The sequence below is a fragment of the Martes martes genome (genome assembly GCF_963455335.1).
Source record: "Martes martes genome assembly, chromosome: 18".
Lineage (NCBI taxonomy): Eukaryota > Metazoa > Chordata > Mammalia > Carnivora > Mustelidae > Martes > Martes martes.
This window is the reverse complement of record NC_137906.1, coordinates 40,440,376-40,464,852: the sequence shown is the minus strand read 5'-3', so window position 1 is coordinate 40,464,852 and position 24,477 is coordinate 40,440,376. Positions and strand designations below refer to the sequence as shown.

The window sequence follows — 24,477 nt, the reverse complement described above, 5'->3', positions numbered from 1 at the left end:
TCCCTTTCCCAGGCCTATCCTGGATGTGGGGGGACAGCCACGGGGGCTGAGAGCACAGGGAGTGGCAGCTTCCTTGGGGCCACACCAGGCCGCAAATGGGGCTCAGCTGTCTGGGCGGAAGGACCTGACTGGGGACCAGCCGTCCCTCGTGCGGCGGGTGCTGGTGGACACCACAGGGTCAGGGGCTTTACGGGGCCTCCGTGTAACGAACTCAGGAGGAAAGGAGGGGACACGCTGGCCCGGGGAGCCCCTCGTCTCTGAGCCTGCTTTCCAAGAGGTCAGGACGCAGGGCAGCGGGGCCCGGGCACACGAGCCTTCACTCCAGCAGCCAGGCTCCCGCTTTATTGGTCCGCGCGCAGGCCGGGGCCGCTCCTACGGCAGTTCGGGGTACGGCCACTCCCGCGCCTGGAAGTAGTCCTTCAGGTCTCGGAGGCTCACCGGGGGGAAGTAGGGCCCGAGCCTCCTGCGGACCCACCACTTGCCTGCGGCGGCGTGCCGGCCCCCGGGGCGGCTGAACTTGTACCTGTAGTGCTCTCCCCGGACCCACCTGCAAGGGGAGACCCCGCGTCAGGCGGCCCGTCCCCCTGCCTGCAGAGCTGCCACTCCTCGGAGTGGCACATGGACCCGGCCCAGGGACCGTGGGGGCCCAGGTGACAGCTGCTAAAGGGCGCTCAGCCCCAGAGCCCGCGGGCACCGAGGACCGGCCGCGGCTGCTGGAGGTCCCGGCGTGGGGGCCCTGCGCCCGTGGGCGCGCTTGCGGGGGTTCCGAGCTGGCTGCGGGCGCCTCTGGAGGAGGGGCCCCGAGAGGCTGCAGCGGACAAGGTCCCGTGCGGGAGGGGGGTCCTACCTGGGGGGCGCCCTGTTCTCGAAAGGGTTGAGGGCCAGTAGGGACAGAGCCGTGGCGTCGTTGGCCAGGAGCTTGCCTGCCAGGTGCAGGATCCACTCGTGGTGCTCGTAGGTCTGGGGCGAGAAGGGGAGAGGGTGCTGGCTCCAGGCAGAGCCGGGGACGCAGGGAGCCCTCTGGGGGGAGGCAACCCAGCTGTGGGCCCAGGGCCCTCAGCCCCCCGCCTGCTCCCCCTCAGGTGTGGCGGCGGGTAGCCCTCCTGGCTGGCGGGCCCACGCTCGCGCCCTGCTCTGGCTCACTGGGCAGCTGTCAGCAGATGGCTCCTCTCGGCGGGACGGGGGCTCCTGCAGCGGCCCCCTTCTCGGGGGGAGAGGTGGTGGCCTCTCAGTGTTGCCGCCTGCCGGCCCTGGGGGTCTCACGTGAGCGACAGTCTGCACAGGCAGACGGGACCGGGACAGCCCTGCCAGGCTTGTCCCACCATCGCTGAGAGCGACGCCGTGGCCCTCCGCATCCTAGACCCTCGTGCCAGGGGGTCCGGGCGGTGCGGAGACCCCCACCTGGGGAGGGCACTGCTGCGCAGAGGCAGGACCTGTGCTTGCAGAGAACACCAAGGGAAAGACCCAGAAGGAAGATGCGGGCTGGGGGGTGGTCACACGAGGGAGTGACCGCACCGCCCCCGGCCACACTTGGGGCGTCCCCACCGTGGGGGCTGCAGCCTCGGGAACACAGCCGGTAGGGGAGGACAGCAGAGGCCCTTACCTGGAAGGCCGCGAACCACATGAGCCAGTCCAGGCGGTGGTGGTAGGGGGAGATGAGGCACGGCCGCCGCCCTGGGTCACCGGGCTTGCACTTGAACTCATAGTCCTCCCACACGGCGTCCGGCGTGCTGGCGTTGAGGCTGGCCGTGCCCTGCAGGATGACCTCTGTGCGCTCCTTGGTGATGCTGTGGGGAGACCGAGGAGGGGGTCTGGCACACGGAGGGTCGGGGGGCTCCCTCAGGGCCCCGGGTCCCGCGTGTGCGCGCAGGGGACGGGGCAAGGAGCTGCCGCGCCTGTACCTTCCGAAGGCGCCGTACGTGTTGACGATCCTGAGGGGGTTGAAGGACGTGTTCATGACCTGCGTGGGACTCAGCAGGTTGATGACCACGGGGACACTGAGCCAGGCCACCAGGACGCCCAGGGCCACATGCACCGCCCGCCGCACCATGCAGCCTGGTCGGGGGCAGAGGGGGACGGTGGGTTGAGCTCTGCTCCGCGGCTCGGACCCTCGGTGGCCCCTCACTCCCAAGCCGGGACTCTCGCTCGCTTGTGGCTCGGCTGTCCACTCACCGTAGCTCCGGGGGGGCCGGAGCCCTCGGGCGGCCTCCTCCTGCAGCTTCAGGACTCGGTCCTTGAGGCCGCCGGGCCCGGAGGGAAACAGGAACCCCAAGGTGGCGTCATCGAAGCAGGCCACGCTGGGCACCATGGTCAGCCAGTTCAGGAAGCTCAGGTTCCCGCTGATGACGAGGACCACCTGGAGGGGACGGGGCGGTGCCTGAGCCCAGGCCCACGGCGGACTCTGTGGAGGACGTGGCGGCTGCCGTGCGGGTGTGGTGGGGGGGGGCTGGAGGGCCGGGCCCCGCGCGTGTCCACACCGCTGCTGATCGGAGGCGGTTCTCACTAGAGCCCCGGGGGGCCCCAACCTGTGGACACCTCTGTTCCGGCCTCTGGGGCTGCCCGACGCCTACCCACAGACCTGGGAGCAGGCGGCTTTGTGCGGCCTGGTGCTGGAGTTGGTGTGTGGGGCCATCGCGATGGTGACCTTGCGTGGCCATCGCGTGGGTGTCCTCAGTCCTGCGGGAGGTGGACGGGGCTCTCTCTGTGCACCCGGAAGTCAGGGGTGAGGGGGCCCCTGTCTGGCCGCCCCGTCTTCCACATCTAGCAGCCCCCCAGCCATGTCCCCAGTGACCGTGCGTGAGGCCAGCCTGGACCTGGGCACGTGCTGGGACAGGCGTGGCTGACCTTCCCTTCTGTGCGGCTTCGTGGAGCCTGATGATCTCCACTTTCTGGGCACCGTGAGCTGGGGCAGGCCACCGTCCCCTCAGAGGCCTGGAGCAGCCCCGGCTGGTGCCGCCGCAGCGTCTGGGGTGACACGGGGTCTAGACGTCCAGCGGGCCTCCCTGTGTCCCAGTCCCGCTGGGCTCTTACTTGGTACTAACTGCGGACTTGGTACTAACCGGGTGGTGGCAGTGTCCCCGTGGGGCTCACCCTAGAGACGACTAGCCTTTTGGTCTTAAGAACCAAGGTCGCAAAGTCTCTGGTCGGAGCGCGACGGCCGGGGCCATCCTGCGCGCTCAGCCCACTGCCCGGTGAGCTGCTGGCCGGCGGGGGGCTGCGCCTGAAGCCGCCTCGCAGCCGGGACTTCTGGAGCGTCCTCCTAGCAGCTGCGCACGTTACAGGTGGTTTAGTGACTTAAAAATAACATTTTCGGCCTGATCATGACACTGTCGTTGGGTACTGGAGGGCGACGAGGGGAGGCTGCCGCGCCCATGCCCTGCCCGCGGGCACCAGGCTCTACGAGCCCAGGCAGCCCTCAGAGGCCACGGCTGCCGAGGGGGGCCCCTGGGAAGGAGGCGTCTGGGTGGGAACAGGCGGCCCCGCAGCGGCACGGGCTCGGGAGCCCGTCGGGAGCCGCGCGTCCCCGGCCACTTGGCGCTCTTCCCTCCTGGTCTCCCGGACACGCGTGGGAGGTCATGTGCCTCTGAAGCACCCAGTGCGAAGGCTTTTCCCAGATGCTGACTCTTGTGCAAACCACCGTAAAATCCAGAATGTTCCATCCCAGACAGCCCCCAACCCGCACCCTACGACCTGTGAACTGACCGCCGCCGCCTGTCACTCTGCTTGTTCCCGAACTTGCTGGGCTCCAGGCTCTGCGGCCCCGCCTCGGGGACCCCGCGTAGCCGGCCGGGGGCCCCGTGCACCTGCTGGCCCGGCCGTGGCCCGTGTGAGGCGCGTAGGTGGCCAGTGACAGCATCTCTAGAAGGGGAGGAGTTTGCTTTTCACGAGGTTCCGAGTTACCCGTCTCGGACCCGGGCTGTGCCCGCGTCCCGGGCAGCGCTGGCTTCCTCCGGGCTTCCAAGGACGACGAGGGACTCTGGCTGGGACGTGCCGCTGCGAATCCGCTTTCTGCGCGCTGCGAGGCCGAGGGCTCTTCCTCACGTGGACTTGGTTGTAGGGCTGCAGCGGGGCCTCTGCGCGTTCCAGAACCGTCCCAGGGGGAGTCCCGGGAAGGGTGGAGGCGGCCCCAGGACGGGGCAGGAGAGGAAGCCCTTAACAGCGCTCACCAGCCACCGCCTGCGGCCCCAGGAGCAGCAAAGACGCGAGCTGGGCAGTGGCCGGACGTGCTTCCACGGCGACTTCGAAAAACGGCGAGACCAGAACACCTCACAGTTGCCCCAGAGGCTGGAGGAGAAGGGCCAGAGCTGACCCGCACGCGTGACCAAACAGACGTATTTCTGCGACAAGCGTGACCTTCAGAAGCCCACGGCCGTCCACCGAGCAGAGCAGGCTGTCCCCTCGCACGGGTGACCGGACAGGCAAGGCCCGGCGTGGGCGGGGGTGTCGAGGAGCCGGGCTCCCACTCGTCCTCCCCGGCGGGCCTGTCAGCGCCGGGCGCCGGTCTGCCTCAGCTGTCCCCTGCAGGAGGCGACCTACGGCTGACAGCCGGCCCTGCGTCTCGGCCGGGTCCTGATCTCGGCCATTGGGGACGAATGGGAGGTCACAGACGCCAGCCTAATGAGGGTCTGGCAGGAGGAGCCGTGCTTTCGATGGGTCGTGTCAGTTTTATGGATGACGACGGCGTTTTACGAGGTGTGACCTGAGATGTGTGGATTCACGGCTCTCCCAGGATTAATTTGGAAACCCAGTGTTCTTGGTTCTGAGCCCCCAAATCAATGATTTCTCATTCTTCACTGTCTGCAACGCTAACAGCCTCTGGGCCACAGTCTCTCCCCCAGGCGGGGCCCCAGGGCTCCTGCCCGAGCCGCCTGCGTGCCACATCCCTGTGCCTCCTCCCCGGGGGCCTGACTTCCCAACTCGTCTCCCCGGGCCAGCGGGCCCCTCACACTCCTCTCAGCTCCCCAGTCTCTCCTTGCTGCACGAGCAGGTGACCGGGCGGGCAGGTGTCTCCGAAGCTCGGCTCTGCCTCCTCCTCTCAGGAGTCCGGGCCGCTCTCTGGCCGCGTCTGGCAGCTCCCCGCGCGCTCACGGAAACGTCCTGTTTGTCGGGATCCCCGTCAAGACGCCGACGGCTGGCGGTCTCGGTGCAGCTCTCTGGGGCCACGGGGGAAGGTGGCGGCGGTAGCTCCCTCCACTGCTCTGTACGGCCCGATGGCTGCTGAGACGGTGACCTTTCCTCCGTCCCCCACAGCCCGAAGCCCGTGCTTGTGCCGGGTGGGGCGCCAGGCAGGCGGGGAGCCCTCACGCCTGCCCCTCAGAGCCCCTCTTGCGCTGCTGGCCACCAGCACCCACCTCTAGCCACGAAGGGCCCATCTGGGCAAACCCTCACGGCGACCGTCAGACCGCCCGGACACAACGGCCACTGTCACCACCAGAAAGCCCAGCAGCGGCGTGGCCAGGGGCCAACCTCTCCAGGCGCGACGAGCCCAGCGGGCAGCCGCGCTGAGACACGGTCTCACCCCCCCCCCGGCCCCTCGCGGCCATGCTGAGAGCCCACAGCAACCCAGGCCCAAAGCCGCCGGTCTGAGCGGACGCTCCTGCGGAGTGTGCTCGCTGCCCGCGCTCCCGTGTGTCGCAGCTGAGCCCCGGAAGGACCTGGCGCGGGGCGGATGGGACCGCCGTGCCGGAAGGTGCGTCTGAGAAACCCTGAGGGAGGGCAGACCCGCCGACCAGCCCCAGGGGCTTCCCGACAGCCCTTACGCAGGAGGCCCCAGTGGAGTGACCTGCCCACTCACAGGGTCCCTCGTGTCCTGGGATGAAGTAGACGTTAAGACCGTGTAAGCATTTAGACTGAAAGACGGAAGGCGCGGGGTGAGTCGCCCGTGGACGCCAGGCCTCGGACGTGAGGGCATTTCCACCACGTTGCGGGGCTGCCCTTGCGCGGGGTCGCCTGCTCATCCTTCTGGAACAAAGCCCGGCTTGGGCGCAGACGGTCACGTGGTGTGGGCACGGCAGGTGTCGTCCGGAGAGAGCAGCGCGCAGCCGCGGGGTCTGGTTCCCCCGAGAACGGGGCAGAGCCCCGGAGCCCTGTCTGCCCAGGTGCCGGGCCTCCCTGAGTTCCGTGTGCAACCCCCCAGCAGTGAGGACGGGGACAGAGGAGAGCCCAGGGAGCCTGTATGAGGCGCCCCGTTTCGTCTAGCATCTCCGCCCTGTCTGTGTCCCTGGAACGATCCGATCCCACACTCAGGCACACCCTTCCTGCCACTTCCGCCGAGGAGAGCCCAGCAGGCATGAACTTGGGAGTTTCTCAAGACTCCCGCAGAGCCATCGGTCGCTGGCGGGCCACCACTGACCAGGCCCTTTCGTCCTCGAGAAGTGGAGTGAGCCCCTGCGGCCCAAAGCCATGACCCTTGGGCGCCATCACTCAGTGGCCCCAGGAACACTCTGACTTTGCATCCAGGGCAACTGGCTTCTCAAGGCTCGAGGGCCTGGAAGGAGGGAGCAGTGCTGGAGCCGGACGGGGGACAGGGCCGGTGACGCTTGAGCCCAGGCAGCCACACAGACCCACGCCAGTCTCTGCTCTCCCTGGAGGCATTTAGCGGGCCTCGGCCCAGGGAAGGAACCCTCGAAGGGCAGAGTTCGATGCCGGGGAGGTCAAGGCGGCGGGCCGGCACTGTGCTGGAAGGAGGACGCAGGCTAGTAGGCGCAGGGACGGCCGGGTGCCCTCGCGCCTGCCAGCCACGGTGTCCCAGGCACGTGGAATCTCCCCGAGGACGTGGGTGGAGACCTAGGGGAAAGCCAGGCACACAGCAGAGACCCCGCGAGGCCCAGCCCCAAGGAAGGCTAAGCCAGCCCTGCCTCGGAGGCTCCGTCAGACCCACCAGGTACGGTGAGACGGACCCGCGAGCAGGAGAGGTGCTCAGCAGGGCGGGATTCGGCACCGAGAAGGACACGGCGTCCCCACCCTCACCCACGGTGGCCGGCGTCCCGTCGGGGCCTGAAGACCCGCGAGCCGAGGAGAAAAGCTCAGGAGAACAGAATCGGAGGCGGGAGGAAACCCGGAACCGGTGCATAAGCGTGTCCGAGCGGCCTCTGCGAAGGAGAGGAGGGACTCACGAGACGCTGTCGCAAGCGGGAGAAATGCAGAAGGTGTGAAAAGAACCACACGCACTGGGCGGGCGGCAAAGGGCCCGTGAGCTACGGAGCGGCTCCTGCCCGGACGTGAGGCGAGCGGACGCGGGGACGGCAGGGTCCGGAGGCGAGGCACCCTCTGAGCCACAGTACAGACCGCGGCCGGACGGGAGGCCCGGCAGACACACCGGGCGCCACGTCCCGGAAAGGGAGGGTGGCAGAGAAAGTACCCAGAGATCGGGTCGCAGAGTTCTGATTTGATGACGGTGACGAACAGATCGGAGACGCCTACGAAGCCATCGGCGGGGTAGGGGCAGAGTCACACGGTGAGCGCAGGGGAGCGTGGCGGGGCCCCGCGCAGACGGCACAGCCGTGCTTCGAGGGCGCCGTCCGACTCCGAGCCACGGGGGTAAAAGTGTCGGGAGGGCGGGGACTGGAGGACGCCTGCCAGCGGCCTCTCCCCATGAGCAGCCGCCGCACGGTCCCCCGGGGCGACTCTGGGCTGTGCGCAGGGGCGCCGAGTCGGGAACGGCACATCTGCGTGTGAATAAGTTCCGAACGTCTTATCAGTTCCCTGACAGCGTAGGCGTCCCAGGGGACGCACGTGCTCACGGGCAACTTTCTGTGTCCTGGGACCCCAGCTCTGGGCATGTGGCTCAGGAGCCAGGGGAGGTAGCGCTCTCTGCCTGTCGCCCTGGTGACGGCCCTCACCGTGACCCGATCCTGACTCCGGCCAAAGTCAGAGAGGGTGGACGGAGCAGGACGTGGTGGGAGGCGGGTCTCTGCCCCAACCAGGAGCCACCTGCCTCTGAGCACCTGGTCCCACTAGGGGGGCGCCCGCTCCTGTCCCTTACAGAGGCTGCTCCTGCCAGGGTCCCTCCCTCAGACTGGAGGCTTAACGTCACAAGGCGGGGGGCGTCTGGGACCGGGCAGTTCAGCTCTCCATCGAGTCTCACGTGCACCTCTCCAAGCAGACAGCAGCCCCGTGGCCTCGCAGAACCCTCCGGAACAGCTGTGTAAACCGAGCGTAGGAGGAGAGGAGCATGTCCGCATCCTCAGCCCTCCCCCAGGGGAATGAGCGGAAACAACAGATCCGGAGGTGTCCCTCGGGCTGTCGGGTGCAGGAGCAGAAGCGCGGCCCCCACGCCGTGCACTGCTCCCCACAGTGACCGGCCCCTGGCACAGCGCGGGGATCCCTGAGAGCTAAGCTCCGGCCGTGAGGCTGTGCCCTGCAGCCCCCATGCTGGAGCCCCAGACTGCCTGGGACGGCGGCGGACCAGCTCTCCGGCCGTCCTCTCTGCCCTGGAGAGCCGGGCAGCGCACTGGACCCCAGAGAGCCGCAGTGCTACCGTGGCTCTGGTGAGGACTCCTGGGACGTGCCTGGACCAGGGGCTCCCCAGGTCTCTGGGGGACGGAAGGCAAATGCGTGGGCTGGTCTTCTGGAATAACGTCCGGAGCTGCGGGTCCGCAAGGTCCAGCTCGGGCCCCGCCCTGCGCTCCTGTGGCGCCCGCTGTCCACCGTTACCGTTACCCACGCGGGCAGCAGACCCCAGAGCTGGGTCAGGGCCCAACCCCGAGGCTGCTCCTGGCCGAGCCATCCACGCTTGAGCCCTGAGCCCCTCCACGTGCTGTGGGGACACTGGTGGCCTGGGCTGGGGTTCGGACTTGCCGCCGAGCTGGGTCCAGCGAGCCAGTTGCCGGCCTGGAACAGGACTCCCGCCACGTGCTCTGTGGACAAGGGCGTCCCAGGTCGGAGGCTGGAGTCTGCCCCGGGGTTGCAAACCTCCTTCACTTACTTTTTTTTTTTTTTTTAAGATTTTATTTATTTATTTGACAGACAAAGATCATGTGTAGGCAGAGAGGCAGCCAGAGAGAGAGGGGAAGCAGGCTCCCCGCTGAGCAGAGAGCCCGATGCGGGACTCGATCCCAGGACCCTGAGATCATGATCTGAGCCGAAGGCAAAGGCTTAACACACTGAGCCACCCAGGCACCCCTGCTTACTCTTTCAAGTGACAGGCCAACTGGCTTCTCCTTGGTACTCGTCAAAGCCGGCCGTCAGGTTTTGGGGAGAGAAAGCGGGAGGTGAACACTGCTTCCCCCAGGCCCAGGCAGGTTTCGAGCCTGGAGAGGGTCTCCAGCAGTCCGCAGCCTGGAAAAGCAGCCAAGGTGGGCAGGGGGCTGACAAGTGCCCCACAGTCCCCTCCCCAGGCAGTTGTCTCTGGCCATGGCGACCACAAAGCCACGCAGAGCCCCACTCCCGGCACGGCTGTGCCGGGCCGGATCGTCTGAGTCACCTTGCAGTTGGGACAGCAGGAGAGGGTCTGGCACGAGGTGGTGCCCACACGGGCGGACCCTGTCAGGGGCGCTCGAGCCGGCCCGGAGTCACCTTCTGCTGGCTTGGGACCGTGGGAGCACGGGGCGCAGGACGGGCGCAGCAGCATGCGGCCCCTGCCTACCGGGGGGGGGGCTTATCTGGGGGGGGGCGGGGTGCTGCCCTCAAGCCAAGTCTGGTTGGCTGATGTGTGAACTGTGGCGCGCCCAGACCGCAGAGGGTTACTCCGCGGTGAAAGTGAGCGCTTCAGCCGGGAAAACGAGGACCCCCGAGCGTGCGCTGCTAAGTGAGGGGACGTCTGGAGAGCGAGTCTCCCGGACGCCCACAGCCACGGGACGCCCCGGAGAAGGCTGAGCTACGGCGACAGCCAAGTGTCAGGGGCTGCCCTGGGCTGGAGGCGGGGAGGGGTCCGGGAGCACAGAAGGCTCTCAGGGCGGTGGGGGGACTCTGTGACCGACAGTTCGACGGACGCCTGTCACTAGACGTGTCCGAACCCAGAGGATGCACAGCGCCGGTGACCCTGCAGCTAAGTCTCGTAATCCCGCTGGTGATCAGGTGTCCATCTGGGCTCCTAAGTTGACGTGTCACATGACACGGATATGGGGATCCTCTACCAACGTGTCACTTGACACACCGACGTGCGGACCCTCTACCGCCGTGTCACGTGACAGTGACATCGGGACCGTCCACGCTCTGCGCTGCGTCTTTCTGCAGATCCGTGACCGTCCACAACAGGGGCATTACTCCAACAGCGGCTGAAGCACTGGGGGGGGCGACAGCAGGTGGCAGGCCTGGGCCTGAGCTCTCGGGGGGCCGCGGGCCGCACGGGGGTGAAATTTGGGCGTGGAGTCTGTGCGGGGAGCACTCGTTCACCCGCAGGAAGCCACGTGTGTGACCGATGAGTCAGAAAAGACGCTGAGAATGACGAAAGGAACATGAGGGAACGCAGAGATGTGAAAGTCCGAAGATGCCGGCTGAGACAGCTGCTCTGTTAAGGAAGCTGCCCTGCTGTGCCACGCGGCCCCGTTCCCAGGGCGACATCTGCCGCGCCCGCCTTCAGAAGAAACGGGGGCGCGGCCCGACCACCAGCCCCAGGGGCCAAGTCCTCGTCCCCTGGCAGCCCCGCCTCTGTCCTGCTTGCCGGGAGCACAGCCGGGCAGGTCACCGCCACCACCGCACGGCCTGCAGCGACGGCCACGCCTGGTGCACGCCCACGCCAGCCAGGCAGACCCCCAGGACGCATCACAGTAAGCAGGGTGACCGAAGAAGCGTTTGTCCTGGGAGGTGAACCGTGATGGATTGCGTTGGCCACTCAGGAGCGTGAAGTGACCTTCTCACAGCGGGTGCAGAGAGAACCATGTGTTTAATTCGGTGACTAAAAATAGCCCAAGGAAACCAGAAACAGACGGGACTTGGGGAAGGTGGCCCATGCCGGCATTCCCCGCTGGGGCCCTCGAGAGCACGCGGGAACCCGGCGCTGGCTGCCCGAGCACCGGGACGGGGGGGCAGGGCCCGGACCGCCTGAGCCCCAGGGAGCAGATGCGCGGAGCTCGACTTGCCGGCGCGGGGCGAGCACACGGCCGACCGGGACTGACCGGCGCAGAGGCCGGCGCACGCGACGGCAGTGTCCATGGCATGGGCACACTCGGGCAGCACGGAGGAAGACGTCTCAGTTAAAGACTGCGTTTACAGCGTCAAAAAAACGAGGTGCCTCGTACGAACGCACCCCAGTGCGGACGAGAGCTCCTGCGCCCATCACACAGCCACCACGGGGACCAGCCTTGTGGTCGAGGACAGGAAGTCAGTCCCGTGACACCGCCGGGGCTTCCCGCCGGATCCCGCGTGCCACCGCCCGCCGTCAGGCCCTTGGCCACACGACAGCCGACAGGACCAAAGGACAAAGGTGGACACGCAGCACAGTCGGGGAGGAGGTGAAGCGAGTGGGGGTCGGGGGCTGGAGGGCAGGGGACGGTGAGACCCCTAGGAAACGCACTAAGTGTACGTCACGGCGCGTTTACAAGTCATGGGCATTTCGTAACACATCGCGTCCCTACGCCCGTGTCATTGCAACCTTAAGAAACTGCAAGATGCCGCAGACCTAGTGATTTCGGGGAAGGCACCCCCGCCCTGAATGCCTGCTTAACCCCGCGCGTTTGCGTCTGTATTGCAGTGGGCCGTTTCTAGAAACTGGCAACAGGACGTGGTTAATGATTTCATACGTCTACCCCTAAGCGTATTCGGGGCTGCGAGATTTTAGAGCGCATAAGCCCCCTCGCAGCCGCCGACTCCCCCCCCGCCCCGCCGACTTTTTAATAAATTTGGCCTCCTGAATGTGCTGTCCGTCTGCACAACTCGCTGCTCTAGATAGGACAGCGGTACCACGGCAGTCATGCCCGCCTGGACACAAGCCTCCCTTCACACACATGCCCCCCCCCCCCCCCCGCAGCCTTATCTGTTACCACAAAGACTTGGAAACACCCGGAAATTCCACCGATGGAACAACAGATCAGCCGACTCCGGGACCCAGGGAGGGGGCACAGCCCGAGGCGGAGGCCCCTCCCCGGCCCACGGCCCGCAGCTCTCCCCGTGGGCAGGCGAGGCAGGGCACGCGCTTCCCAGAACACGCACGCTCTGTGCCCTTCTCTGCGAGCTGTCCCCCAAGGACAGCAGCTGCGACAGAGCAATCAGAATCCGTGAGTTTTGGACACTACGTCTCCAAAGCTAATGATGACCTCCAGGCCGGCCGCCTGAATTTAAATTACAAGGAAACAGGACGCCTGGGTGGCTCAGTTGTTAGGTGTCTGCCTTCAGCTCGGGTCCTGATCCCGGGGTTCTGGGATCGAGTCCCACGTCAGGCTCCCTGCTCAGTGGGGAGCCTGCTTCTGCCTCTTTCACTCCCCCGTTTGTTTTCCGTCTCACTGTCTCTGTCAAATACAATCTTAAAAAATAAATAAATAAATTACAAGGAATTCACAAGTCCCGATAGAGTTGTTCTTGGGAATCAACAAGCAGATGCCCCCCCCCCAGTTGAGGGGAAGGAGAGGCCCAGAAAGTGGAGGCCCCAGATGGCGGCTGTGGAGGCGCTGCTCACGGGGGAGTGTGCTTGGTGCCACTGACGGCCGGTGGGGCAGGGAACGGGCAGGGCGGCGGGCTGAGGGCTCAGGACCATTGTCCACGTGAACATAAAGCAGCACCAGCCTCTGCCTCAGAGCCCGACTGACGAGGGCTGGACGGCTAACCCAGGAGAGGGATGACCCCGTGGGAGGACACCCCTAGAACCCACCACGGACGGCTTCCTGGACGCAAGGGAGGAGCACGTCCCGGGCCATCTGCCTGTCCTCCCGGTGGAGACTCCTCTCGGGATGCAGTTACAGGATGACGCAGGTGTGGGCTCACCTGGAACAGGATCTGTAAGGCCCCGTGGAGGGTGCACATCCGCCGTCCGAAGAAGAGGAAGAAAGGCACCACGAGCTCGAGGAAGTGGTTGCTGAGTGTCTCGAAGCGGTGGACCCACCATGGGGACTGGTGCAGGAAGTAGGCCACAGGGTTGGGCACTGGCTGCGTCTGGGGGACAGAAGGAGGCCCGTGAGCCAAGCCTGGAGCTCCACCCCGCAGGGGACCTCTGCCCGCCCCCTCCCCCCGGCCCTGCCCACCCTGTGCCCACTGGCTGTCCCAGGAGAGTGTCCCGGCTGGGAAAGGCTCAGGGGAGGCCGGTCCCGTGGACCTTGCTCCGGCGGCTCTGATGCCCGTGGCCGAGATGCCAGACCTGGAACCGAGTGTGTCAGCCTCAGGGTGTGAATCACGGGCGCCCTCCCCCTGTCTGGTCTCCTTTAATTCTGATGCTGACCCCCGGGGGCACCCCGAGTGTCCTGGGGACCCAGGAGCAAAGGGATGGGCACTAGGGGAACCCAGGTCTCAGGTCAGCGCTCGCGCGCGGGGTTTCCGCTTGGAGGCCGGTGGAAGCTGGGGGTTCCGGCCTCGCGTGTGTTCCCGGGAACAGCCCCCGGGCATGTGTGAGGGGGCGGGGTGGAGCGTCCCGGGGGGCCTGCGTGTTGACTCAGCCGTGGTGCCGGCCGCCCCAGGACCCAGCCGACAGGCCCTGTGCCTCTGACCGCAGTGGCCCTGTCTTCCCCCAGACCCCCGGCGGCAGCCGAGGCTGGGAGCCTCCCACCCAAGCCGGATGCCCGGGTGGGGACACGCGGCCATCAGCGAGAAGACCACCACCCAGAGCGCTCCGATTCCAGGACCCACGTGCGGCCCGGCTCACCCACCACCCCACCCGGGTCTGGGACCCAGGGCATCCAAAAGCAGGTGTGGGGGGGCCCAGCCCAGGGGCGTGGTCTCGTTCCTCTCCTCGCCACTGTGGGTTCTGAACACAAGCCCCTCGTGTGCCCCATTCTCCCCCCCGGTGACTTCTCTCCACGCCCCCCCAGCGTGGCCATGACGTCGCCATCTGAGTGAGGGGAGTGCTGGGGCCACAGGGACAACGGGCAATAGTGGTTGGGCTGACCTGGTTCCAGTTTTGAAACTCAAACGTGTTTCTGGTACAAAATGGCTTCTACTTGTCACGGGTGGTTCAGCCCCTGCCCCTGCAGCCCCGCGCCGGCCGCACCCGGCTCCCCAGCTCGGCCGGCTGCGGGCTCTGCTACCCCTACCCTGGGCGTGCTCCCCCCCCACCCCGGACACAAGGAGGTGCCTGTGCCGCGGGTCCATGTGCGCCGGCCCTGTGCTGCCCCCGGGGCACGGAGCCTCCTGCCCGCACACGCGGGCGGCGGGATCGGGTAAGAGGCCGCGGGAGGAAGTCGCGCGCACGGCAGCCCTCGGCTGACCGCCCCCGCCCGCCACTCAGGGCCGGAGATGGCCCCAGGAAGGACGGCCGCCAAGGGCCACTGTCCCGTCCAGTTCCTTCCCTTGCTAACTTTTCATTCGGACACAATTTCTGACTCAGAGGAAAGTCAGAACAGGAAAGAAAACCCCCGAATGGCACACTCCGCGTCCACGCTCTCCCACTCGCCACCGCAGGAGCGGGCGGCTCAGCCCCGCGGCACCTGAGCGTGAAGGGCGAGCGCTCCCGCGGGCCTGACCGGTGTAAGAGCGGCCCCAGGCCATGTCGCCTGCAGTCCCGCAGCTCGCCAGCCTCTCATCTGAACGTCAGGACACAGCCAAGCTCACGTGCCCCGTGTCCCTCAGGGCGGGTCTGGGGCACATGCTCTTGGCAGGAGGCCCGCAGGGGTGACGGGGCTGTCCCGGGGACCCAGGGTGGCATGGTGGTCTGCGCCTAGACTTCTCGGTTGGGGGGTGTCCGTCGGGCCCCACCCGGCACTGTGACGTGGACAGAAGCAGCCTCCCGTGTTCCAGCATCCGGTGACGGTTCTCACCAGAATCTGGGGTTCCCTTGGCCACTGAGTGGTGACTTCGGGTCCACTGTTCCTTCTGCCTTCGTTAGCTGGCTTTCCACCGCAAGGTCAAGTGTGCCTCCGGCCCGTTTATCAGCGCTCAGGGGGCCACGTGGGCTTTCTTCACGGCCACTTCTGACGTGTCCATGGCCCTTACAGAGACTCCCCACTTTCTGGCCCTAAAGATGTTCCAGGGTCACCAGAACCCCTTGCTGCCACCGCCCCTTGGTGCCTCTCTTTCCCCGAGGAGCCCTGGTCTCTGCAAGGGGAGGCCGGGAGCAGGCGCTCAGCCTGGCCGTGAGGGTCACTGTCTCTGGGCTCCTCCGTGGGCGGAAGTAGAGAGAAAGGGGAGTGGCCGCGCCCCCCACTGCCGCGCCCGCGCTGTCTCGCTCACGGGGCTGAGCGCCCCCCGCGCTCTGAGCGGATTTCTGCAGCACAGGGAGGCAGACACGTCTCTCCCCGTCTACCCCAGGGGCTCTCGGCCACCGACACCTGTTCCCACCCGTGAGCACGAAGGGCCCCCCTGCCATGCGGCCTCTGAGCCCTCTTTGCTCCCTCCTGAGGCTTCTGCCACACCAAGTCCCCAGCTGAGCAACCCAGGAACGACGTGCAGCTGACACTTGGTGGACGGGACACGTGGCGGCCACTGCCCCTGGGCGGGTAAGTGCAGCGCGTGTCCCTGTGATGCGGCCTTCCCGTTCACTGGCCCACAGGGTCTCCAGACAGGCAGCCGCGTGTGCTCTGCCCTCCAGCGCGGACGGCCCACAAATAGCCGAAAAGGACAAAGGTCTTGGTGCCAGTTCTGCGAAGTCTTTGGCGGGCTCGCTTCTGTAAAGCCACTTGAGGCACATGACTGTCGAGGCCACCGTGGTGACAGGATGCACACGTGAGGGGAACGAGCACAGATGCAGGGAGAGGACGTGTTTCCCTTTGCCTTCGGAGCAGTCACCCCCCTAGAAGTCCCCGCACCGCTGGGTCACATCTGCGTCTCTGGAGGTGTGGGGCCGTCCCGCACCCAGGAAGGGCCCTAGCGACGGCCGTTCACCTTCTAGGACTCCTCAGGGACGGCAGGCCTGGCTGAGGGCAGGATGCGTGTATAAAGAGAAAGAAACAGAACTCGCCGCGCTTGCTTGGAGCCTGGGGAGGGAAGCCACACTTCGCTGGATCCGGGAGAAGCTGCCGCCGGGCCTCCTCCTGCGACCGTTCCTCCCCACGGAGGGCGCCCGGCCAGGGTGCGGGCGGCGACGAGGCAGAGTGCACGACTTGCTTCAGCATCTGCCGGAAGAAACACACTGTCTGGGTCAGGGAGTGCGGCAGAGCGGCCCCTGAGGCCTCTGGGCACCGGCCCCACCTTTGGGCAGCAAGGCTCCGTCCACCAGGGCGGGCTCACGGCGTCCTCTGCAGGCTGGCCGCTGGGATCAGGGATGAGGAGGGGACCCGGCTGGTGGGGCACCTGCCGTAGCCTCCAGGTCATGGCTGCAGCGGCGGGAGCCCAGACGGAGAGCACTGCGGGGGCAGGTCAGGGTTCGGAGAAGGGCTCCAGCCCAAGCGTATCCCCTCTGTGGGGCAGCGGCTGCCAGTTCTGCTCCGCGCACGCCTGGGGAGTGCCGAGAAGCCATGCTCGGCGGAAGTGTCCCCACCAGCACAGCCAGGGAGCAGCTGCACGGCTGGGGTCGGCAGGTGTGAGCCCAGAGCGGCCGGGCCCCCCTGTGCTGCGGAAATGCCAGCCGATGCCTGGGGATGGACGCTAGCCGCGGCGTGGAATTCCTTCCAGGGACGGCTCTGTCTTCCAGCGCCTGCACTGCCTGGGACTGGGCTCCTCCTGTGGGTTTACGACCTGCTGGGCGGGGGCGTGTCGGCTCTACCTGCCCTCGCGGCACGGCCGGGGAGGGTCTCGAGGCCTCCCTGCTCCTGCAAGCTTGGGACAGTTTTATTTTTGTTTGCACCGTAGCTGGGAAAAACCCCGCTGTTGTAGAATCTGGCTGTAAACCCTGGAAACGGCGTCTGGAACGTCGCACCCCATAAAGCGGGGGAAGGGGTGCCCGGTGCTGCCTCTGGCGGGAAGCGCGGCCACGCTCACCCCTGCGGCCACATGGCCCGAGTGCCGTGCAGCCTGGATGCTGGCGGCCGGCCAGCCCTGACCCCGGGAACACTTCACAGCTGGTTCCCTCAAGAAGAGACACTTTCAAAAAAGAAAAACACCAAGGGTGATAAAAACAGTTGTAGGGTTTGGGGAAAGCGACGTTCCTTCATGCGTGTTCCCACACCTTCCTTTCCAGGCCCTCAGGGGTGAGTCCGAGACACAGAAATGGCTTTTTCAGCCATTTTGCCATTTCGAAGGCTGTGAATGACGTGTTTGAGGCTTTAGTCAGGAAGGGTGTACGTGTAATTCTTGTCTGAAGAACAAACTTCTGAAAATCCTCAAGCCGCCTGCGTTCTGTTCCATCAGGAGACTCTGAGTCGCGAGCCCTCCGCCTGCCCAGGCCCCCTGCCCCTCGCGGAGCCCGGGGCCGAGGTATCCACAGAAAGGCCGCTGGGAAGTCTGAGTCCCCGTATGTTTGTGGGGTGGGGGGCCTCCCCCGTCCACTAGAGGCGTCCGCCTGCTGGTGGCCCCCAGACGGCAGGAGGGGAGACTGCTGGCACCTGGCCGGTGAGGGTCTCAAGATAAAACCCAGAGATGGACGGTGTCTGCGCAGGGCTGCCGGCTGGCTCCCCACGGGCCTTGGGACGGGTGGGGCCCCAGATGTCAGGGCTGAAGGCTCCGTCCCGAGTGAGGCCAAGGCAGAGCCAGCGGTGGCCGCGTGGGTGCTCATCTCGGGGGCTCGGGCCACCAGATGGCTGCCGCCCCCGCCCACCCAGATGATGGGCGATGCAGGAGGAACGAGCTATGAACGTGACGGGGTGCCCCAGGGCCCACGGGACAGGAGCAGTCACAGCGCCGTGGGGCAGGACTGGACACCGGGATGAGCTGCGGTGAGCTTGGCACCCCCAAGAGCTGCCGCCCACCACCCCTCTTTGCGGGGGCTCTTCCTGCCCAACTGTGGGGAGAGGCTGGGTCCCAGCCTTGTTTTCGAGGGACAGGTGGCAGTCTGCCCCCGCACGCTGTACCTGTCGCACACCGCCCAGGCAGGCGGGAGAGAGGCCTTCAGAGCGGAGCCCGCCTGCAGCGATCCCGCACGCAAAGTGAGGGGCGTCCGGCAGGCGGGGTGGGGACGGCGGGCCGGGTCCGATCGGCACAGAGTGGGCAGCCCTGGAAGTGGCAAGTACGTGGACGAACACAGGAGCACCGTGGCACGCGGTTTCTGGGACAGGGACTGTGTGACCACAGCCATGGGGGGCCAGGAGGGAGAGTGAAAGGGCATCGCGGCCACAGCTCTGCCAGTCCCCACGGCTCACGGGAGCAGCGCGTCACTCAGAGGCTTGCGGTGACGCACCCGAGATGCGCCGTGAACCCTGACATCCGCGCTCGCGAGCCAAAAGCCAAGGATCCATGGCGAGAACGGAGCGACCCAAGAGAAGCCGCAGGCGATGCGGAAGGACGGACGGGAGAAGGAGCCAGCGACGGTGTCGGAAACCAGGTCGAAGCGCAGCTTGGTGCGGCCGGCCCAAATGCACCGCGAGGCAGAAGCTGGGGCTGCCCGGGCGGTTCGTCGTGACCTCAGAGACCTGGGTTCGGGCCCTGCGGCCGGCTCCCCGCTCCGCTGCCCCTCCCCCCTCTTGCTCACGCTCTAATAAAATCTTTTTTTTTTTTTTTGTTAAAGATTTTATTTATTCGACAGACAGAGATCACAAGTATGCAGGGGGGCAGGCAGAGAGAGGGGGGAAGCAGGCTCCCCGCTGAGCAGAGAGCCTGATGCGGGGCTCGATCCCAGGACCCTGGGATCAGGACCTGAGCCGGAGGCAGAGGCTTGACCCACTGAGCCACCCAGGTGCCCCGCATTAATAAAATTAAAAAAAAAAAAAAAAAAGGCTGAATTTGTCAGACCCCCTTAGACAAGACCCGGCACAGCAGCCTGTGAGAGGCGAGGGTGCTCGGGGGCGGCCGTCAGAAGCACAGAGACCAGGGACGGAAGGTGGTTTCTTAAGGCCACTGAGGATCACCAGGAGGCCACAGGGCGCCGATACTTAGGCGCCTTGTACCAGAGCTTCTAGGCCCACCGCGCAGGCGGCAGACACCACAGCTGGGGCCCACGCGCCCACAGTCACTGCTGCACGTTTCGGGCCCTTCTCTGAAGCGTACTAGGATGAGCGGACGGCGGGGCGGGAGACCGGGGGCGCGGAGCCCGCGGCCCGACTTCGTGAGCACTCGTGCAGCGCCGGACGTTCCTGCGGTTTGCTCAGAGGCAGCGCTCACTGAGGCCACGCTCTGGGCCACGACACAGGTCTGAAATCGACTGTGACACACACCATCTCTGAAAATGGTCAACTAAATCAGAAAGGAGTAACCGAAAACCACATGCAAAGCCCCCACCCGTTTGGGAACTCGGTCGCGCCGACGGACCAGCTTCCCCGAGCGCACGCTCTAGTACATGGGCCACGAATCTGACCACAACCTCGGGGCTGTTACTCACGTGGGGGAAACGGAGTCAAGCTGTGAGGTCGCTTCCTTAGGAGCATGTGAGCCAGTGTGGCCGCGGGAGGACGGGCAGCAAGGGTCTGTATGAAGAGCAGGGAGTGGCACGGACCGGGCTCAAATATGAGAACTTGCAGCGGTGACCGTCACTGACCCTGACGCCCTGTCCCTGCATCTCATAGACTTGGCCTTGGTCTGGCGGGGCTTGCCCTTCCCGGTGACCCCAGGGCGTGGGCTGCACCAGGAGCACACGCCAGACTGCGTTCCCCTCCGGGCCCCAGCGCCGACTCACCCAGTCCCCAGGACACACACAAAAACATACTCTTCCTATAACATCAGTAAAACCACCGGGGCACAGAGCCCAGAGGCCCCTAGCCCCGCTCCCCCGCCCCGCTGGAGGTAACCGAGTCACGGCTTCTGCCAAGTGAACATCCATAGCTTTCACGATAACGTCAACCTTGATTCAAATTACTTCCAGGTTACCAGACCCTCCCCCAGTTACGGGACAAAACAGCTGGTAACCGTGTCCCAGGGGTGCGGTTAAAGGTCGGACCCACCAGCCGGAGAGACAATAGAAGCCTCCGGTGCTGGGGCTGGTGTGGGAACGCGAGAGGAAGGTTCCGCTGTGCTTGGTGGGGGCCGTGGCTCAGCAGCCCCAGCTGTGCCCTCGGTTGCACCCAAGGCCACGGGCATAGCACACAGGGGAGGGACTCACGGGCCCTTGGGCAGGAGGGGAGGGGAGTCTGGTGGGAGGGGGAGAGATCTCCAGTCGGATCTCCCCAGTCTGATCTCCCTGCCAAACACACCCCTGTGGGACGTCCCTGCTGCCAGGCTGGGTAACAGGTGACAGCCACAGACGCACCCAGGACTCGGGAGGCAGCAGCTCTGACACACGGAGGACTGAAGAGCCGCAGGAGGCGTGGGGCGGTCCCAGCAGCGTTTACAGGACAGCCGCTGCGTCACCGTGAGGAGACAGGGAGCAAGTGTCCCATCTGAAGGTGGCGCTCCAGGCGCCAGTGTTTTTGTGGCCGACAAGGGGCAGAGGACACCGTGACAGGCATTTGCTGTGTCCACGGACAAGTGGATGAGGTCGCTCTGACCCAAGCGCCCTCGGGTTAATTCATTCATGGGGAGACACGGTCCCAGCCCCCCACAGACATGTGAGCGGGCAGCAGGGACAGGAACGTCTGGAGGGGCTTGGACCTGGGTGGGGTCCCAGGGAGTGGGGGGCGGGGAAGACGACTGCCTAAAACTGGGGGTCGAGGTGGGGGAGGGGGCCATGGGCCTCTGAGGACAGCAGGACTTGCACCTCCCCCCCGCGTCCGTGTGCCCTGATGTGGGGAGCAGGGCGTGTGGCAGAGCAGCTCCCCACTGTGTACTCCTGCTGGAGGCGTGTGTGGCAGCCCCGATGGCAGGAGCGGGGGGTACCTGGGCAGGACCATGCGCAGCGGTGGAGGGACCAGTGCCCACAGCCAGAAAGGACCCCTGGACCACAGCCGCGGGGGCCAGGAACCCCCCCGCCAGCCCAGCACATGGGACGTCCTGCAGGCCCCCGGGTGACCTGCCTGTGCCCTGACGAGGGAGCAAGCAGGAGGGGCCTCCGGGAACTGAGCTGGGGCCTCCGAGAGGCTTGTGCCTGTGGTATGGGGGCCGGTGCCCCTGGATGGGGCGGGCGGGGACAGGAAGCTGGATCGGTGGCCGCCGTGCAGCTTACCTCATAGTGGAAGTCCATGCAGGTGAGGTCCCGCCAGCACCGGTCCCCCCGGATCTTGATCAGGCCCTGCCAAGGCAAGACAGACAGAAGGGTGAGCCGCTCCCGAGGCTGCCAGTGGTCCCGGGGACGTGCAAACTGGCCACAGGTGCAGCCCAAGAGGCTTCAGGGCAGCGGCGGGAGGGCGTCTCCTGCCTGAGATGCGCAACAGGAGAGACGTAAGCGGCCACAGCAACGGCACGGCCAGGCCCTCGACGGCCAAGTCCAACGTGCGCGTGATGCGTCCAGCTACCGGCTTTCTCGGGTAAACGCGGTACCCTCTGTGCCTCCCTGAAACTCCGGTTCTCTGAGTGTCATCGCAGGAACGCACTTCGGAGGCTCTGAAGCGGACAGTCAGGCAAAGCTACGGCTGGACGGACGCCGGAGGCCGAGGGAGCCAGGAACGGGGCTGCGTGTCTCAGGAGGGCGGCGAGCGACTCGGAAGCTCAGAACCTGCAGATCCTCTCCCGGCGGCCCGAGCGCTCACTTCCCTGCAGCGCGTGGGGAAAGCGGGTGCCCGCGCCCCCGAGCGTCCAGGGAACGGGAGGGTCCTGAATGATCCGCGGCCGAGCTCCCCGGCACCGTGCCTGCTCCCCACTTCCTCTCGGGAACTCACGGCTCCCTTCCTGAGTCGGAGGCTGTCCCCGCCAGCACCGGAAGCTCCGCTGGGGCCCAGACGTGGACTCGTGGTTCCGAGAAGGCGAGGAGGCACGCGGCCGGTGAAGCCAGCATGGGACGGGGCCGGGCTCGCCCGTGATGCCGGTTTTTACAGCCGCCGCTGCTCCGGCCGAGGCCCACCAGCTTTGCCCGCCCGCCCCGTCGGCAGACTCCGCCGCAGAGGCCCAGCCCGGCACGGGAGCGGGCCTGCCTTGGTCGGGCCAGCGTGGGCAGAGGAGAGGCGCCGGGCTCCTCGGCAGGAGGGCGGGCAGCCACGGAGGAGCGGGACGAGCTGGAGGAGGAGTGCGGAGCACTGCATGGACGCGCCAGGCAGCGGGGGTGAGGGATGCCGAGGACTGGCGTGTCCGGAGCGGAGAAGACCAGGAAAGGCTGTGGTGGACGATGCCCATGGTCACTGGGGCCACCATGTCAGTGTGGTTTGGGGAGGGATGGAGCTGGCCAGGGCTGAGGTCAGGGCTGAGGCCGAGAGGGTGGCCGCCAGAGCCTCAGCTCTGCTTTCTCAGGGACACCCCGTGACGGTGGGCTGTAGTCCCGTGGGCTCACGGCAATGCCGAGCTGAGTGGATGCAGACCTGGGTGGTGGCCCCGCCGCCGACACGTAAAATGGGACTTCGACGCAGGGAAGGACCCTGGGGTGGTGAGGGCTCTGAGCAGGGACAGGACGGTCCTGTGTCAGCTCTGTGGCTGTCCAGGCAGAACCCAGGAGTTGGGACGCAGAGCCCACAGGATGTGCTGGGGGGCAACACGGGTGCTGAGTGGGGAGCGGCATGGACACAGCAACACTCAAAGTGGCAGGGACAAGATGTGACAAGAAGTCCCAGGGACATGTGGCAGGCCCTGGGGCCTCCAAAGCCCGAGAAATGACGCTCCGGCCACGCACAGGGGCTCGGCAGGAGCTCAACATGCAGCCAAAGGCCGGATCACAAACCTACGTCCCAGAGCTCCGAGAACCCCGGTGTCCCGAGCCCTGACCATCGGCTGCTCGGACCAGGTCGTGTACTCGCTGTGCTCGGCCGCCCCCGCCAGCCGGCCCCTCGGGGGGCCCGTGCGCCCCCAGAGAGAGCTGCAGCCGCCAGGCACCTGGGTGGCCCTCTGTGGGCCACGCAGGAAGACCTGCGCGCCTGTGGTCCAGACCCGAGTGCGTCCTTCCTCCCGGGGCGGGAGAGCAGCTGCTGTCACGCGACAGCCCCGTGAGCGAGGCTCTGCTCCCCGCACCCCTCGGAATCCAAGAGTGGGTTTCTTTAGAGACTCAAACCAGGCAGAGAAGAAAAAAACAAAATAATTAAAACGTCATTCAAGTTCTAAGCTGATGCGAGACACTTAAAGATCTGAGACATTCTTCCGGGAGCGGAGAGTAATTATATTCCTCCCCATCCGCTGACTTCTCCCTGTAGTGCACATGTCAGATTTTCCACGGATTTTTCCTTCCTGAGTGAGCGTCAAAGGAACAAAGACTTCTGTCAGCCTTTTTCAGCCCAAAATTAGTTCTGAAAAAATGGCTCAGACGAGCCAGTACCAGGCCAGACCCAGAGAGAGCCACGTGACCACAGCTGTCCATGCCTGCTCTCTGGGGAAGGGAGGGTGCGAGGTCCTGGAACATTCCAGGCTTGCCGGGGCAGCCTCAGGCCTGGGAGCAGTGAGGGGGAGGCAGGAGCACGAAGGCAGCCGCCCAGGGACGTGGACGGGCCTCTCCAGATGCTCACGGGTCCGAGGACATGCTTCTGACACCCCCATTTGGACACAGGCAGCCCAAGGCCCTGGCGCAGGAAGGGCCTCTGTTTCTCTGTGCTGCCGGGCCTGGGGGGGCACCAGACGCGGGAGCCGTCTGCAGCAGCCCCATCCTGAGTGCACACGGCATCCCGCTGTCCCACGGGCAGCCCTGCCTCCTCCCTCTGCAAACACGGGGGCTGGGCCACGCTGGGGCTTCTCCCCTCCGAGTTCCAGAAGGCTCGATGACCCTGGGCTGCGCACACTAACGGGGTCGTGGGCTGAGAAGGGTATGCCACTCTTCCCGTAGGCAGGCCTGGCAGTCTGGGACGCCACTCGGGCTTCCCGCCATCTCTCTTCTCTGGGGGCTGAGCAGGCGAGTGGGGGGACCTCTACGTCTTGGGTGCATGTGAGGGTCAGGGTCACGGGCTATTGTTTGGCACTGGGGTCACAGGACCGCTTGGGCTCCTCTCCGGACCGAGCTGTCCCGCCGCACCCCGCCCCTCCAGACTCCCGCCGTGGCAGGTGCTGGCAGCACTCTCCCGGCCCAGGGACAGCGGTGCAGAAGCCACCCCGGGGTCCAGCGCGCAGGGCGCACAGTCAGCACTGCCGGCAGGTGCCGGGAACACGGCGTCGTGTGTGTGTGGGGGTGACTGACGGTGCCGTGTCGTCTCCTCCTGCCCCGGCCCGTGAGGGGCTGCCAGCAGCTGGGGGGAGCACCGCACGCGCTCACGAGCCACGAGGCCTCGCTGCCCATTTAGGCCCACGCTGTTCTGAGGAAGAGAGGAGCCGAGGGACCGAGCGTGGGGCCGTGGGCAGGGGCTGAAGCTGAGGCCAGAGGTCACAGCACCACCAACTGTTCTTTCCAGAACCACCCCCCCCCCGAGCACCCCCAACCTGGAGTGTGGTCCG

General features: G+C 66.2%; 1 protein-coding gene across 2 annotated transcripts in view; it reads right to left on the bottom strand.

The window, feature by feature from the left end:
* Positions 1–230: 230 nt before the first annotated feature.
* LMF1 (lipase maturation factor 1) overlaps positions 231–24,477 on the bottom strand; it is an 84,442-nt gene continuing 60,195 nt past the window's right edge. Inside the window, exons 4-10 of one of the 2 annotated variants that reach the window (XM_080831084.1) lie at positions 21,146–21,211; positions 12,859–13,026; positions 2,173–2,356; positions 1,902–2,055; positions 1,604–1,787; positions 848–960; positions 232–547 (exon numbers count right to left, since the gene is read on the bottom strand). In XM_080831084.1, coding sequence (XP_080687210.1) covers positions 373–547; positions 848–960; positions 1,604–1,787; positions 1,902–2,055; positions 2,173–2,356; positions 12,859–13,026; positions 21,146–21,211 — 1,044 coding nt within the window. In that variant the 3' untranslated portion in view covers positions 232–372. Of the gene's footprint in view, positions 548–847; positions 961–1,603; positions 1,788–1,901; positions 2,056–2,172; positions 2,357–12,858; positions 13,027–21,145; positions 21,212–24,477 lie in introns of both variants that reach the window. The other variant, XM_080831085.1, reaches the window with a different exon arrangement.